The following is a 14,094-nucleotide window of genomic DNA, read 5'->3' as shown; positions in this document are numbered from 1 at the left end:
GGTGATAACACACAGTGTATCAGTACAGCGTGTGCTATCACTCTGCAGCTAGGAGGCCGATTGTGCTCCGTCTTGGACAAGCACAATTACCCTTCCCCGACCGGCACTGTACTTTGCACAGCGCTCCGGACCGCTGCGGCGTTTCACGGGCATGTAGGGACGAACCCCTCCCAGCCCTGCGGGATCAGGGTCCGCCGGCCGCTGCATGCAGGCCCACGCCGTGCAGGCCCCAGCCCCGGGGCTCCATCCCCCCCGCCGGCACTTGGCTAGCGATGGCGCCTTTGCTACCCTGGTCGTGCGCTGGTGCAGCGAGGTTCGCGCTCGTGGTCGTGCACGGGTGCGACCTGGGCTGCACTTGTGGCTGCGTGCTAGTGCAAGCTGGGCTGCGCTCAGATTTGTGCAGGGGTGCAATGCAGGTTGCACGCCCGGTCACGCACCGGCGCGCTGCACCCCTGCTCGCGCGCTTCCGCACTGGGGGGGCCGCGCTGGTGCCCGCGCGCTGATGCCCCGGGGGCTGCACTCCCGCTCGCACCCCGGGACGCTGCCGCTCGCCCTCCTGCTCGCGCGCGGCTGCAACGGGCAGGGCGCGCGGGTCTGCACGGGGGTGCAGGGGCGCCGCGCGAGCAGGGGGCGCCGGGGGTGCAGGGGCGGCGGCGGGGGCTCGGCGCGCCCGGGCAGTCCCCCCCCCGCCTCCCCGCGCCGCCCGGGCATTAGCAAGGGCGGGTCCCTGCCCCTCCCGGCGGATAAAGGCGGGCGGCGGCGCGGGGCCCGCGCAGAGGCGGCGGCGGTGGGGCAGCAGCAGCAGCAGCAGCAGCAGCAGCAGCAGCAGCAGCAGCAGCAGCAGCAGCAGCAGCAGCAGCAGCAGCAGCAGCAGCAGCAGCAGCAGCAGCAGGAGGGTCGCGGGTGGCGGTGGTCGCGGCGCTGACCGCTGTCGCTGACGGGCGCGCTCTCCCTGCAGGAGCAGCAGCGGCGGCGGCGGGGCGGAGCGGAGGCGGAGCGGGGCCGGGCCGGGCCATGAGCACGCAGGCGCGGGGCCAGGGCGGGCGCAGAGCGCGGCACAGCGGCGGCAGCAGCAGCGGCGCGGCGGAGCCCGACGGCGAGATGCCGGCCACTGAGAAGGACCTGGCGGAGGACGCGCCCTGGAAGCGGATCCAGCAGAACACCTTCACCCGCTGGTGCAACGAGCACCTGCGCTGCGTCAACAAGCGCATCGGCAACCTGCAGCACGACCTCAGCGACGGGCTGCGCCTCATCGCGCTGCTCGAGGTGCTCAGCCAGAAGCGCATGTACCGCAAGTACCACCAGCGGCCCACCTTCCGCCAGATGCAGCTGGAGAACGTCTCGGTGGCCCTCGAGTTCCTGGAGCGGGAGAGCATCAAGCTGGTCTCCATCGGTGAGTGCCCCCGGCCGGCGTTTGCCGCGTAACTTTGCTGAGTTTTACCCCGCGCGGACCGTGGGAGCGGCGGGGGCTGCGCCCCCCCCTCGAGGGCGCCCCGCGCAGCCCCCCGGAGCCGCGGCGTGGAAAACGGAGGGGTTTCTGCGCTTTTTCTCTCTCCTTCCCCCCCCCCCCCTTCCCCGTTCTCGGAGCGAGTGTTTGAGGCTTAGCGAAGTGTTGGTTCACAGCTGTGTGTTGAGCCTGTGCCGTGGGGTTGTTGCTGCAAAGCCAGCTGAGAGGACTAACCTCCTTATCCTCCTTTTTTTTTTTTTTTAATTATTTTTATTTTTTTAAGTGAGGCTTTGCTCTCAGATGAGTTGCCCGTGCGAAAGAGCACAGCACCAAAGTGTGTTTTCTGCCTCTGTGCAGACACGGTTTCCCTAAACACCATCCCCTGAAGACAGCCGAGTCGTGTAAGGTAAACTCGGACACCGCTGGCATCAACGTGTGTCAGGCTGTGGCACAGCTGGTCCCCGATAGGGTGCTGAGGCCGAAGCTGTCCTCGGTGGAGGTGCTGGAGATACGTGGCTACCGCAGCTGGGGGAGCAGCGGTAGGAGGCTGCTCTTGCTCGTTAGAGCCCCGCAGACGATGCCAGCGTTCAGGCGAGTGTGGGCGCGTGTTTAAATGCAGTCGTAGCTTACGCGCTGCTTTCAAACAGCAGGGCGCTCTAACCTTTTTGCAGTGTAAAGGTCACGGGTAGAAAAAAGCGTGCGGACCGCAGCTAACTCCTAGAGGTAGGTGTCTCGAGCTGCCGCCGTGGCCTTGCTGGCGCTGCGCGTGGCCGTCGGCAGCACGCCGACCGACGGGTGCAGCCCGGGTGCCTGTCAGGCCGTTCAGGAAACGGGCTGCTGGCGTGCAGCTCCCGCTGCAAGGGATCGATCGCTCAGGAGTGCGTGCGGTGACCGGCTTGAATAGCTCCGGTGTGGCCGGAACACGGTCTGTAAAGCAGTAATTTGAATGCCAGAGAGATGCCTGGGAAGGAATTTGGATGCCTTTTCAAGAGCTTAGTTTTCTGCCAGATAATTGAAATTACTATATCCTGGTGACTCTGCCCTCAATGAATTCCACAGCTGAATTTGGGTAAGTGCAGTTCTGCTCAATTGTCTAAAACTCTTGGCCAAGGTGAAAGCTGTTTCCCTTCAGAGGCATTAGCTACAATAGTGAGAAAATACAAACCCCTGCAGTACGGGAGAGGCTTGGCACGTCCTCTCATAGCCAGAAGTCCTCTCTGGAAACTGGTGACTCGGGGTGGGCGCCCTGAGCTTCCTCCGCTTCCACTGCGTGAAAGATGCCCTTAAGCTGAGGACCGTCGGGATCTGAACTGCTGGCTCTTCCCATAGGAGAAAACGGCTAACGTGCTTGCATCCGGGAAGAAAACTGGTGCTGGTTGTTTACTCGGAGGTGCGTTTTCTTTACATAGTGGGTTTTTGAACTGCAGCTGCCTACCTCTTCAGTTTAGCTTTCTTTTGCCGACTGTCAAGGCTGCTAATGTTTGAACTTACCTTTATGCTACCGCTGTTGGAAAAGCTTGTTAGCAGTCGCAACACTGAAAGGGGGCAGGCGCTTCCCTCCGACTGTATTTGCCTTAGGAAAACCTTGCTGCTGCAGCTGCCTTCCTATTTCTCTTTGAGACATCCCAAGGGATACTGGTTTGGGAGGTCAACATGAGCCTGGTCAGGCCTGGTTTCCAGTGACTTCCTTTCTAGTCATGCTGTTGCAGCAGTGCAAGTGTGTTACAAGATTAGGTTTAGCTGCAGGGTAGGTGTAACTGTGGAGGATTTATCTGTTTGGCAGATTACTTGCCTTGTATTGGCTGTTATAAACACAACTTAAAGCTGGAGCTGTAGAAAATGGAATTACTGTGGCGCTGGTTTCTTTACCGTATTCCAGCCTCTGTACGAAGGAGTGTTTATAGCTCGATCCGTGCTATTGTGCCAGAACAGGAGCCAAGCGGTAGCACAGGAGTCCTGCTATACGGACAAGCTGAGCCACTCCTGAAAAAATGTCCTGAACTCGCTTTCCAAAAAAGACATTCAAGTAAAGCTTATGGAGGAGTTCCACTCAGCTAAACGGGCCAAAACTTGTGCTCTCTCTTCTGCAGGCGTAAGTCAGTCAGTCAAACGGTACCTGCCCATAGGAACTGTTGTGTTGTGTGTGTGTGTGTGTGTGTGTGTGTGGTTCCCCCCCCCCCCCCCCAAGTTGTGTTCTGAAGAATTTGAGACTTTTTGGTTTCTTCCTTCATGTTGCTGGACAAAAGCTAGGCCGTTACAGGGTCTAGAATTATGTTTAAGTAAAGGCTTTTAGTTGGAGCGCTTTCATGGTAATGTTGTTCTTTAGGGCCTGGGGATTTAGGGCCAGCTTGCATGGTTCTGAGTTGAATTAGTCAGGAAAACCTGACAGCTGTGACTGCTTAATTTCTAGCATTAATAACACCATCAAATCTCTGTTAAACAGATACAGTAATACAGTGCATGTTCCAGTTACTACTTAATTTCCAGGATTTTTATAGATACATGTATTCTGGCTTAGCTACTGCTGCTGTACTGCAACCCATACTCTTTAACTTTTTCAGTAGTAAGCCTTTTGGCATTCAAATTTTGTCCGTTTAAAAAAATCTGCCTATACAGAGATACCAGTTAAATTTTGTTTGACCATAATCTTTTTTTATACACTTTTAATAGTCTAACCTGTCCTGCTGCTGTTACCCCTTATTTAACTGCTTAGACGGTCCATTAGTAGTTTTAAGATGCTTTTTTTCCAGGTATGATATGTCTTCACTACAGTGCAAACGTGTAACTGCGTGGTTGGACTGATAAAATAGGTGTAAAGCTTGATCTATGTATTTTGGGCAGCCCAGCAAAGACAAAACTGAAAACTCTGAGAAAGCTGTTAAGGCAGTGACTTGAATGTGAAGGCATCTTCTGCTCAGCGTATGAGGTAGCTGCTATGCTAGTGAAGTGTTAACCACTGCCAAGTCTAGTTTTTTTGTTTCCCCCTGCCTGCTAGACTGAAGATAATTGCAGATTCCTGGGTGCTGAGTGTGGCATGTAGTGTGACAAACACTGAGGAGTAGGATGCTAGGAATGTGGAGTGTAAGGAGTTTGCTCTTGGCCTTAGGATCAGATTGGCTCTGGAGATTACATTGTATGGGAGCCACATCATGCTTTAGGAAGAGCCACAGCAAATTACTGAGAGAGGACTGAGGCTAGGCTTGGTGCTTTTCTGGTCCCCAGAAACCCTGTTATCAAGCAACAGAAGTCAACTAATTGGATGTAGGAACAAAACTTCTGTATCTGAAGCCTGACAGTTTTTGGCTGACCTGGTAAGCTGCAGTGGACCTTAGAGAAGACAGGCCTGATGCATGCTGCTTAGGTGCACTTGGGTGCCTCTTCACACTGTCCTCGTGGCCGTTGCTCGCCCTGCTGCCCTGTATCGCTACCAGGATGAGAACAGAGCAGTTGGCCTGTTTTTTTTGGTGGAGCTGCAATCCTGGACTGCAGCAGTCAGATTGATCAAACTGAAAAATGTGTGGTTTCTCTTTGCTGGGCTGCGCTTTCGCTAGATTAGTGAGCTGATCTGACTTGTGGTGCAACTGCAGGATATTGAGCGCTGATGCAAGCAAACAGATGGGAAGAAGTAGCCAAGGATCGCGTGCCAATGCTGCTGCCTGCTCCTGTGGCACTGTGGGCTGACATCAGCCTCGGGTGTAGTTTTGCATTTGGCTCTAGGGTCTGTCTTTGATTGCCATGAGTCCCACTACAGTGCTTGGGGGAGTGGAGCCATGCCAGGGGAAAATGGGTGAAGTGTAAGTAGGTACTGGTATGAGTAGGGGACTTGGCCTGTGAGGATCTTAGTGGTGTCAGTGCTTCCTAGTTGCAGGAGTAAGTGCTTCTGGAAGGGACATCTCTTCCTGACCTAGCATGCCCATCTTAAGCTGTGTATGGAATGGGTTTTTGGTTAATGACCGAGTATTTGGTGCATATGCTATGCTCTGTAGCGCAGACTTTCTGTGGCAGTCTGCAGACCTCAACCATGCTCTAAGGTGAAAGTAGCTTGACCTGAGAGTCCTTTGTCCAAGTACTGCTCTGAAATCTCCTCCCAGGGAAATGGGTGGGAAACAACTGTGATCCCTGGGTTGATGAAACACTACAGGGTGACAAAGCAAACTTTTGAGTTTCTAGGGGAAATTCACCTCCTCTAGAACTTGGTACATGTATCATCCTGTGATACTGAGGGTTAGTTGCTTGAAAACAGGAAAAAAGGGAAAATGTATTTTCAGCCTATGTACACCTAGGGTCTCTGTCTCGCTCCAGGTGCTCTTAACACATCATAAGGAGGTAGTCAAAATACACTTACCTTCTGTCTACTCCTTACCTGGAGGTAAGGAGGACTTCCCTGGAGGCTGTTTTCTGGAAAATATCCAGTGCGTCTTGGAAACAGGCTTCTGCGTCTTGGAAGCATGATGCTTAATACTTCCGCTCTAGAATTATTTTTGATAGACTGACAAGGGGCCTCACTACTGGAGCCTCGATGAGGCTTCAGTTTCTAAAAGCAGTTGGTCTGCCTGGGACCTTCTATTTAGTAGTTTGACTCTTACTCTCAAAGGGAAAATGGCTTTGCACGGGGTATTTGCTTCAAGTTACAGGAACCCTTAAGGTAGCTTAGGTGGACTGCTCTTGCATTCCTTACCTCTGAGTGGAAACTTGTAAACTGATCAAACTCTCAGTAAAATTACTTGGGACCAGTTAGACTAATGTGCTAAACAGCCTTTTTATTTAAGGCACTGAAAACTATACCAGCTATTCAAGAAGGACTGAAGTCTTAACTGCTCTATATTCTAATGCTATGTGCTGTATTGACTTACATGGATGTTTAAATCTAAATGGGGCAGGATACGAATTTTCCTAGCCCACAATTGTAATCTAAGAATGTGGTTAGCCTTGTGTGTGGCCATGCTTATGCATTCTCAATATTGTTTGGTGTCTGCTGCAAGCGATGGAAAGCAAAACAATGATCTCTGAATCCCTTAAGCTTTAGAGGAATTCTGTTTTCTCACTGCCATTCAGAAATAGATTTTTGTGCTGCTAGTTTGGGATCTGAACAAGGGCCTGCTAAGTTGAGACCGCTAACACACACAGAGCAAGCGCACCAAAGAGAAATAGTATGTTGCACGTGAAGCTTATGTGAACAGACCTCCGCTGCTGTGTAACGCTCGCCCAGGTCTCAGCCAGAAGTGTCAGGTATACCTGTGCCCCGTACCCATCTTCCTTTACTGCCTGATGTGCCTTTAGGGGTTCTTGGTGACCCAGGGTTCAGCTCTGTTAGAGCTTGGTACCAGTGTGCTTGAAGAGCCTGTCCCGGTGGTTATGGCTTACAGAGCATCAAGTCTTTCATTCTTGGTAGGTAGCCCTCTAAGTTCCTGCAAGATTCTCTGTGATCTTCCTCCATCCATACTGACAGTGCTATGCTCCCTTTTCCAAAGTCTGCCCAAGTTGGGAAGGGGTGTTATCTCTGGGCAGATGCACCGAAGTAGCGATGGACATGTGTGGTAGGTAAAACTAGATGAGGATGTGTTGCTGCAAACTGCTTGGACTTGGCAGGACAAAGAATGAGATGTTCCAAGTGTGTCTTATGCTGGAGGAAGGAAACGCTGTGTAACTGAGAGTTAACTTGTGGGGGAAGAATCCAAAACAGGATCTACATGAAAAAGGCTAAGGGAAAGCACTGCCCATCCTTTAGAGATCTAAGCTTTGTCTCTGCCACAGCTTTAACTGTATGGCACTACTCGCAAAAGCTCAGTTTTTAGTTGCAAGCTGAATTCGTGCTAAAGGTAAAGGTGGGTGAACAGACACATGCCTTCCCCTACTGTGTTTAAGGTAATAGTGCAGGTTTCAAAACCTTACTTTTTTTAAATGAAAACTGCTATCTGCTTCTATATTTTTATGATGGCTGTCATTAGTGCCTGTCTGATGGCTGTGGATGCTTACCACCCTTCTCACAGCAGATGTCTGGGTGAGGCACACTGAGCTGACCTTTCTGCTGAGGAACTTGACCTTGGGCTCACAGTTGAGTCAACTGAAATTTGAGGTTCTCTCTTCAATGGGCTGAACAAGCTCAGCCTGTTGATTTGGATTAATGCAATGAAGCTCAAGTATAATTTTTTCCTAGGCCTTGCCTTTGGGGACTTGGCACTTCCTTTTTTCTCCCCAAAGCAAAACTGTAGCTCACGCTCCTTTTGCCTGCTTATGTTTCTAATAAGGAAAGACCAGTACTGCCTAGTAGGGAAGACACAGGTCACTGATGAGGCAAGTCTGAGATCGTGTACTTCAAAGCCTTGCAGAGACTGTACACTGTGTCATAACCAGATGGTCCTCTGGACTCCAACACTGATGTATCTGACTTGTCTGTGGGTTTGCTTAAGTACTGGTGCGTTCTGTCCCTTCCTGCAACTGACCTTGAGTTCTGCAGGTGTCTGCATAACATCTGGTACATCAGAGTGAAGAATGGATCTGGTGTGGGCTCTGGGGGCACCAGGAGATTGTGGTTGATTGTGTAATTTCTGGCGTAAATGGTAGGCTCCCTAGTGCTTAGAGCAGTATAATGTCATAGTAAGATAGATGCAATATCTTCTTTTTACCCAGCTAGTATGTTCCAACACTAACGTGACCCTTGCAAGAACAGAGATAGATTTGTGTGTGTATGTGTTAGGAGAAATAAGCCAAGCCACTTCAAACAACAGCCAAACATAGCTTTACCCAAAATTCTGAGGAAGCCTGGGTTGCTTTGCATGACATCCTCTTGTGCTGAATGATGCAACAAATACTCTCTCCACCTCGGGGGTGGGTAGAGGCTGGAGCAGCAGAGTCCTGTCTCTGCTGGGATGATGCACTGGGGTTAACTGGACCTTCTGCAGATATTGCCCTGGGAACAAAGCAGTTACACCTTCTTAGTAAACCACCTGAGAGGAATGGTGGTATTCATGTAGCTGCACGGTCTAGCTGTTAATGAGATTTCCTCTGAGTTTGTTAGATAATGGTCCTCTACTGTTTCTAACAACTTATATAAGCAGAGAGCTAATCTGATTGGAAGGAATTAATAAATAGTGAAGACTAAACCTCTAATCACTTTAAAGCATAAACTCAGCTGATATTTCAGAGTAACTTTCTCTGGGTCAGTGAAATATAGCTGTGTTTTGTAATCAGCCTGATAAGTTGGTGGTGGCATTGCTTTGAGTATCAGGGCAGGGACCTTTCTTATGAAGGGACAGATTGTTTCTTCTGATAGCAGTGGCGGGTGGTATGAATGACCCTGCCGGTGGTACTCGGAGTAGCCCCAAAAAGGCTGTGGGCTGTAATGGCATGGCATCATGGGCTGCAGCTTCAGGACGCTCTGTAAATCATGATGCATTTGTACCTCAGAGCATTGAGTTACTCTAGTATGAGTTAGCAGGGCTCCATGGCAGCCACAACTCTCCCGAAAACTGGGTCCTCTCTGAGGGAAGGTGGGTACAGACAGACTTCCACCCTGAAACCAGCCTGCCTGCCGGGAGGGCCACCGCTCTGCAAGGAGAAGGAACGCAGCCCATAGAGAAAGGGGATAATTTTGGCTCTGGGAGCCTTGGAGCAACTCTGACAGTTGATGCTGGTTTTGATAATGTGCTTCCGGAAGTAGAAATCTTACTCAGCAGCATGCAAACGGTATAGGTGTGCCAGAGACGGCTGTAGCTGTGGTAGTGCACAATAACAGATGTAACTCTCCTAGACCTTTGAGACAGTGGTGAAATCGGTGAGAACAGTTTATGCTGTGAGTGAATTATTGTCATAACCACTTCCTCTCACACCCTTTCTTAACAGTAAGCTGAGTCAATACACTGAAAGTGTACTCGAGGATACGCCTCTTGGGAATGACAAGCAAAGATTGGGCAAGGCTTGTAACCGACCCGCGTCTCGGTATCAGTGAAACATACCCTCGCGGGCGGTGGTGCCGGCTGGTGCGTGAGCAGGGTGGGTGCTGCGCTGTAGCAATTGGGCCGTAGGCTGTCAGCGGCCCTCTGCTCTTGTCATGCAATTTGGGAGGTTCTCTGTCCTCTCCAAGTCTGGGTGGGGTGGAAGCATTTGCAACACTGGCCACAGGCCCTCCACGTTACTACTTTGCAGTAGAGCAATAACCGAAAGCGGTGAAGCCACCCTTCCCGCTAGCTTGTGGCTGATGTGTTTCCACCCGCTTGTGCTGAAATCTGGAAGGTGCTTCAGATCAACTGCTCTGGCCTGTGAGACGAGCTCCCGTCTGAGCTGTTAAATGCTGCTTTCTGAAAAGCCAGCCCCTGTGACCTGTATAGGCGTTGTCTGTGCCTTGGAATTACTGAACCTGAAGGTGTTGGCAGAGTGCTTTCTTGTACCAGATGGCCCTGCTTGGCTCTGAAGCTTGCAGTATTGTACTGCAACACCCACGGCAGTTTCAGACTCCCCAGAGCACTTTTGTGGCTGCCTACTGTTTTTGATTAGTCTATGGCTACTCTTGTGAGGAGACAAAACGTATGTGTTTCTAAGCCTAGGCTAAAGGGCGCTGTCATGGTTGGTGGGCCTAAAATGAGCTGTAGGTGGCAACTCGTGAACTACGTTATGTAAACATGCTTTTGAAGTGACTACTTTTGAGCCATGCAGCAGAAAGCACAATGCATGGAGCTGTGATAGCCAATTTGTGCACTCTGAGCAGATGTCTGTGATACGTGAACCTGAAGGTTATTCAAACAGAGGAGGAAATGTGCTGTTCCCCTTGACCAGATATCAACTCAGAATCACTAGTCCTTCTTATAATTGGTATACTTAACTGTTTCACACCCCCTTTTTTCTTGCATCGGTCTTGTAGCAATAGATACCGCACAATTTTATTGGACTTCCAACAGGAGCGTACCAGCAGGTCAGTTCTGGGAGATGGTTTAGGTCTCAAGGCTAAAACAGTGACAAGCCCAAAACAGTGACAAGCCCATCTTGGGCTTGACCTTTAGCTTTAAGCAAGTCCTGCGTTTATCATAAAATGAATACTTTCACTCCTTCTCTTCTAGTAGTAGGTCCCTCTCTACACTCAGATTGCGCTATTGAGATGCTCAAGCTAACGAGTACTGTGTAGGGCCCTGCATTAGACTCTGATGTGTCTTGCTGGTTGGGAACTGGCAGTATGACAAAACAACTGGTGTCTGCCATGGTGTGAGGCACACATCTTGGATTAATCTGACTTCTTTTGATCCCCACTACAGAATGAGGAACACTGGCTTGCTAAACAAGCTGGTGTCAAACTGTTGTCTTGACAGTGCAAGTTATCAAATGTTACTTCACATTTATAGCTAGATAGTGAATTTCAACAAAGTTTCCCTTCTTACAAGGCTCAGAATAATTCTGCTTACTGCTCTCCAGATAATCCAAAGCACAGGCATTTCCAAGCCAGCTCTAAAACACTGAATCGAGTGATCTTGTTTGCTTTTGTCTGAGTAATTCCACAAACACAGGAAAAGACACTTCCATGTAAGGACTAGAAGCCAGATCCCTGTTGCATTTTAAGAATTGTGGCTTTTGTGAATTGTGACTTCTGAGCTGATTTGGACCAGCCTGCTCAGACACCTGGGTGCTTCTGCAGAGCTACTGTTTGCTGGAGGAGTTGTTACTAGCAGTGGTTCCCTGTGATCGGTTGTCGTTTGCTTGTCACACGGCTTGTTATCAAATTCCCCTGTGCAGGGAGAGTTAGTATCTGAACAGATTTAACATACCAACTGTGGGAAGACTTAGGATGCCAATCACATTGTTTCAGCTTTGTTCTGGCTGTTGATTAACACTGTGGCTGCATGCAAATATCTGATAGCTTATGTAACTGCTTGAACAAAATCAATGATCTAATTAGAAGTCAAATAGAAACAGCTTTAGTTGTCTCCGGAGGATTATTCCTTTTGGTAACTCTTTTAAGCTTGTGGTAAAAATATAGCTATATAGAAAAATAAGGGTGGTTACTGCTAGGAAGAAAATGTGGTGACACTTGAAGCAGTAACTTCCAGTGCCACAGCTCAGCCTCTTCTACGGATAATACTGTCCTGACCTAGCCTGAATAGTGAGCAAGAACAAGGATTGTCAGCTTAATCAGTGGCCAAGTAAGACTTTATGATCTACACAAGCTAGCAAGGAGCGTCTGCGGATAACCTATCCTGGACTTTAGTGCACTCGTTAAGTACTCCACAGAGCTATACAGAAGCAAGTATGGCTCACAGGCAGCCAATTATCATTTTTGCACCTAAGTTCAGAGTTACCCAACTTTTCTTATCTTTGTGGTCCAGATTCTCCCCCAGTGTATAGGGTAAGGGAAAGCGCTAATTTAAGTTCTTCATTAAGCTCACTACTGCTTTAAAGCTTGGAAGGCACAGCCCTGACCTTGGTGCTGTCATAGCTAGATGATTAGTGGCTGCTAAGTGAGCATTACTGAACAAGCTAATGACTTGCAGACATCTGCAGCTATAAAGACGGGAGCATATGGGACCCCTGAACAAGGCTAATGTAGAGGTCTTGTCCCAGAGAGAATTAACCCTATCGCCACCAGAATCCTTACTTGCTGTGAGGTTTGGCACGAGATGCATACCACAAAGATTATTAGGCTTAGATTCTTAGATTTTCCTCAATATGAGTGAGATGGAGCAGCTCTGGAAATCAAATGTACGGCACCATCAGCAATAGGACCCAGATCTGAGAAATTTTCATGCGTCTTCATTGGTAAAATTTGAAAGTTGAAACACTCACCATCCTTCCATCACCAAAATGAACTTGGACCAGCAGCTGTACTGTAAGATGTCTACGATGTCATGAAGTGAGATAGAGATGTGCTGCCCTTCTAGGGTCAGGACTGCACTGGCTGGGCAGAAGGTTGGTTGTCCTGGCTGGCTCTGCCTGCCTGCTCTATTCTTCCTGGGGTGCAGGTCAGGTACACTGTACTATGCCACCAACTCATGGTTCTCAGGTCCCTCAATTGAAAGGTTGAAGTGATGGTTACAGGCCTGCAGCTCACCACTAGCATCTGCTGTGAACTTAAAAATATCTGGCTTCTAGAAGTGAGGAGCTCAGGATGGAAAGCACATTCTGAAAGGAAATTACCAGGGTTTATCTGATGACTGAACTCAGTACTTAAAACTAAGGAAATACCTCTTCTGATATAGGTAAATAACTGAAGCTAAACTATGTACGTCTAACAGATTTTTAATTGCAAGAAGGAGGAGTAAGCTGTTTAATATGATCTGCTACAACTATTGGTTGAAAACACTGCCTAAGGCAGAGGAAGCTTAAATATTTTAATTAACCAGCTTTATTACTTTAAATATAGCTTTTAACGAGCTGCAGAATATTTTATATTGTAGCTGTAAGAAAAATAACTTAGGCTTCTGAAACAGTATCTAGACAGCAAAGGTATTCAAGATAAAGCACAGAAGCTAAAATGAGCAACTCTGTCCCCACCTAGGAATAGGACATATATCTGTAGTTTTGTTCTGGCTGGCTGGAGGCAACAGCCAAGTGTGTTACCAAGCATTTTTCATGATGAAATTGAGGAAATGATAGTAGGCAAAGCAGCCTAACTTTGTACCTACGCTGGTAGTCTTAGAAGTTCTACTGAGTAATGTATAAGGGGTGTAGACACAGGAGCCAACTTCTGAATCGCCAAAAGGTAGACTGGTCTTACGCAGGCTTAACCAGACTTGCCTGTCTCTGAATCTACGTACAATTAATCTGTTCTGGGATAACATGGATTCAGTCCCTGGGAACTGACTGCTGTCTAAATAGCAGGCCGACAATGTGCTTGTGCATATGTGTAGAAATGTTAATGATACTTAAACTATCCAAGGCAGAGACGTTGCCCCTTGCTGTGGGACGCATGGGAGTGTTGACTGTCTCAGTGCATAAATCTCTTACATTCCTAATGCAGCTTGCCTTTAAAATACTGAGAGATGAGCAGCTTGTCTTTAGGGCATTGATAGGTGGACAGTCTAGTCCTCACACTTCAGTACTACTAATTGGTGTGAAATCAGGTGATGTTACAGAGGGGGATCAAAGATCAGTGTATCCTGCAGTGTAGCTAGAATAGCTGCAGCTCTAGCAAAATTGCCCCTAAAGACACTTTCTTAAAGTGTTGTCTTAAAAGTGCATAAAACATGAGGCTCGCAAATGTGAACTGTGCGAGACTGCAGATTTAAAAACTAGATCTTGGAGCTGGCGAATATCTGGCTAATTGCCTGCGCCCTGTTCAGTCAGCATGTGATGTGACACAGTGCTGTCCCTGAGGACCTCGGAGAAAGCTGCAAGCTTGCTAAACGTAGAAACACTTGTGTGAAGCATGTAGTCGTGGTTCTGAGCAACGCGAAGTCCGGCCGCAGGAGAGTAAAGGTGGTATCCCTCTCAACTCTGGCCAGCTCCAAAGTGCTGTTCGCAGCCAGAGCCTGTTCATGCTTGAGCAGCTCTCGATGAAGTTGGCTTTGGCTGACCTTATTAAATGCAGAGAGGTCCTTCTGCTTCTTGTTACAGGCCAGCACGCTGGCCGGGGGCGCCTGGCTTGCGGAGGAGGCTGTCTGGCCAGAGGGGGGGAGAGCCAACAAAATGGTTCCTCTATCAAAGCGCAGAAACGGAGCTTGTGC

General features: G+C 49.2%; 1 protein-coding gene across 7 annotated transcripts in view; it reads left to right on the top strand.

Annotated features, from left to right (window-relative positions):
• The first annotated feature begins 786 nt into the window (after window positions 1–786).
• Window positions 787–14,094, top strand: part of FLNB (filamin B) — an 81,926-nt gene continuing 68,618 nt past the window's right edge. For 3 of the 7 annotated variants that reach the window (XM_068907308.1, XM_068907304.1, XM_068907306.1), the window contains exon 1: window positions 996–1,393. In XM_068907308.1, the coding sequence (XP_068763409.1) occupies window positions 1,015–1,393 (379 nt within the window). In that variant the 5' untranslated portion in view covers window positions 996–1,014. Of the gene's footprint in view, window positions 1,394–14,094 lie in introns of all 7 variants that reach the window. The other 4 variants (XM_068907305.1, XM_068907307.1, XM_068907303.1 and 1 more) reach the window with 2 other exon arrangements.

This window comes from Struthio camelus, chromosome 14 (genome assembly GCF_040807025.1).
Source record: "Struthio camelus isolate bStrCam1 chromosome 14, bStrCam1.hap1, whole genome shotgun sequence".
In the NCBI taxonomy this organism is placed as follows: Eukaryota; Metazoa; Chordata; class Aves; order Struthioniformes; family Struthionidae; genus Struthio; species Struthio camelus.
This window is presented reverse-complemented; position numbering and strand designations above follow the sequence as displayed.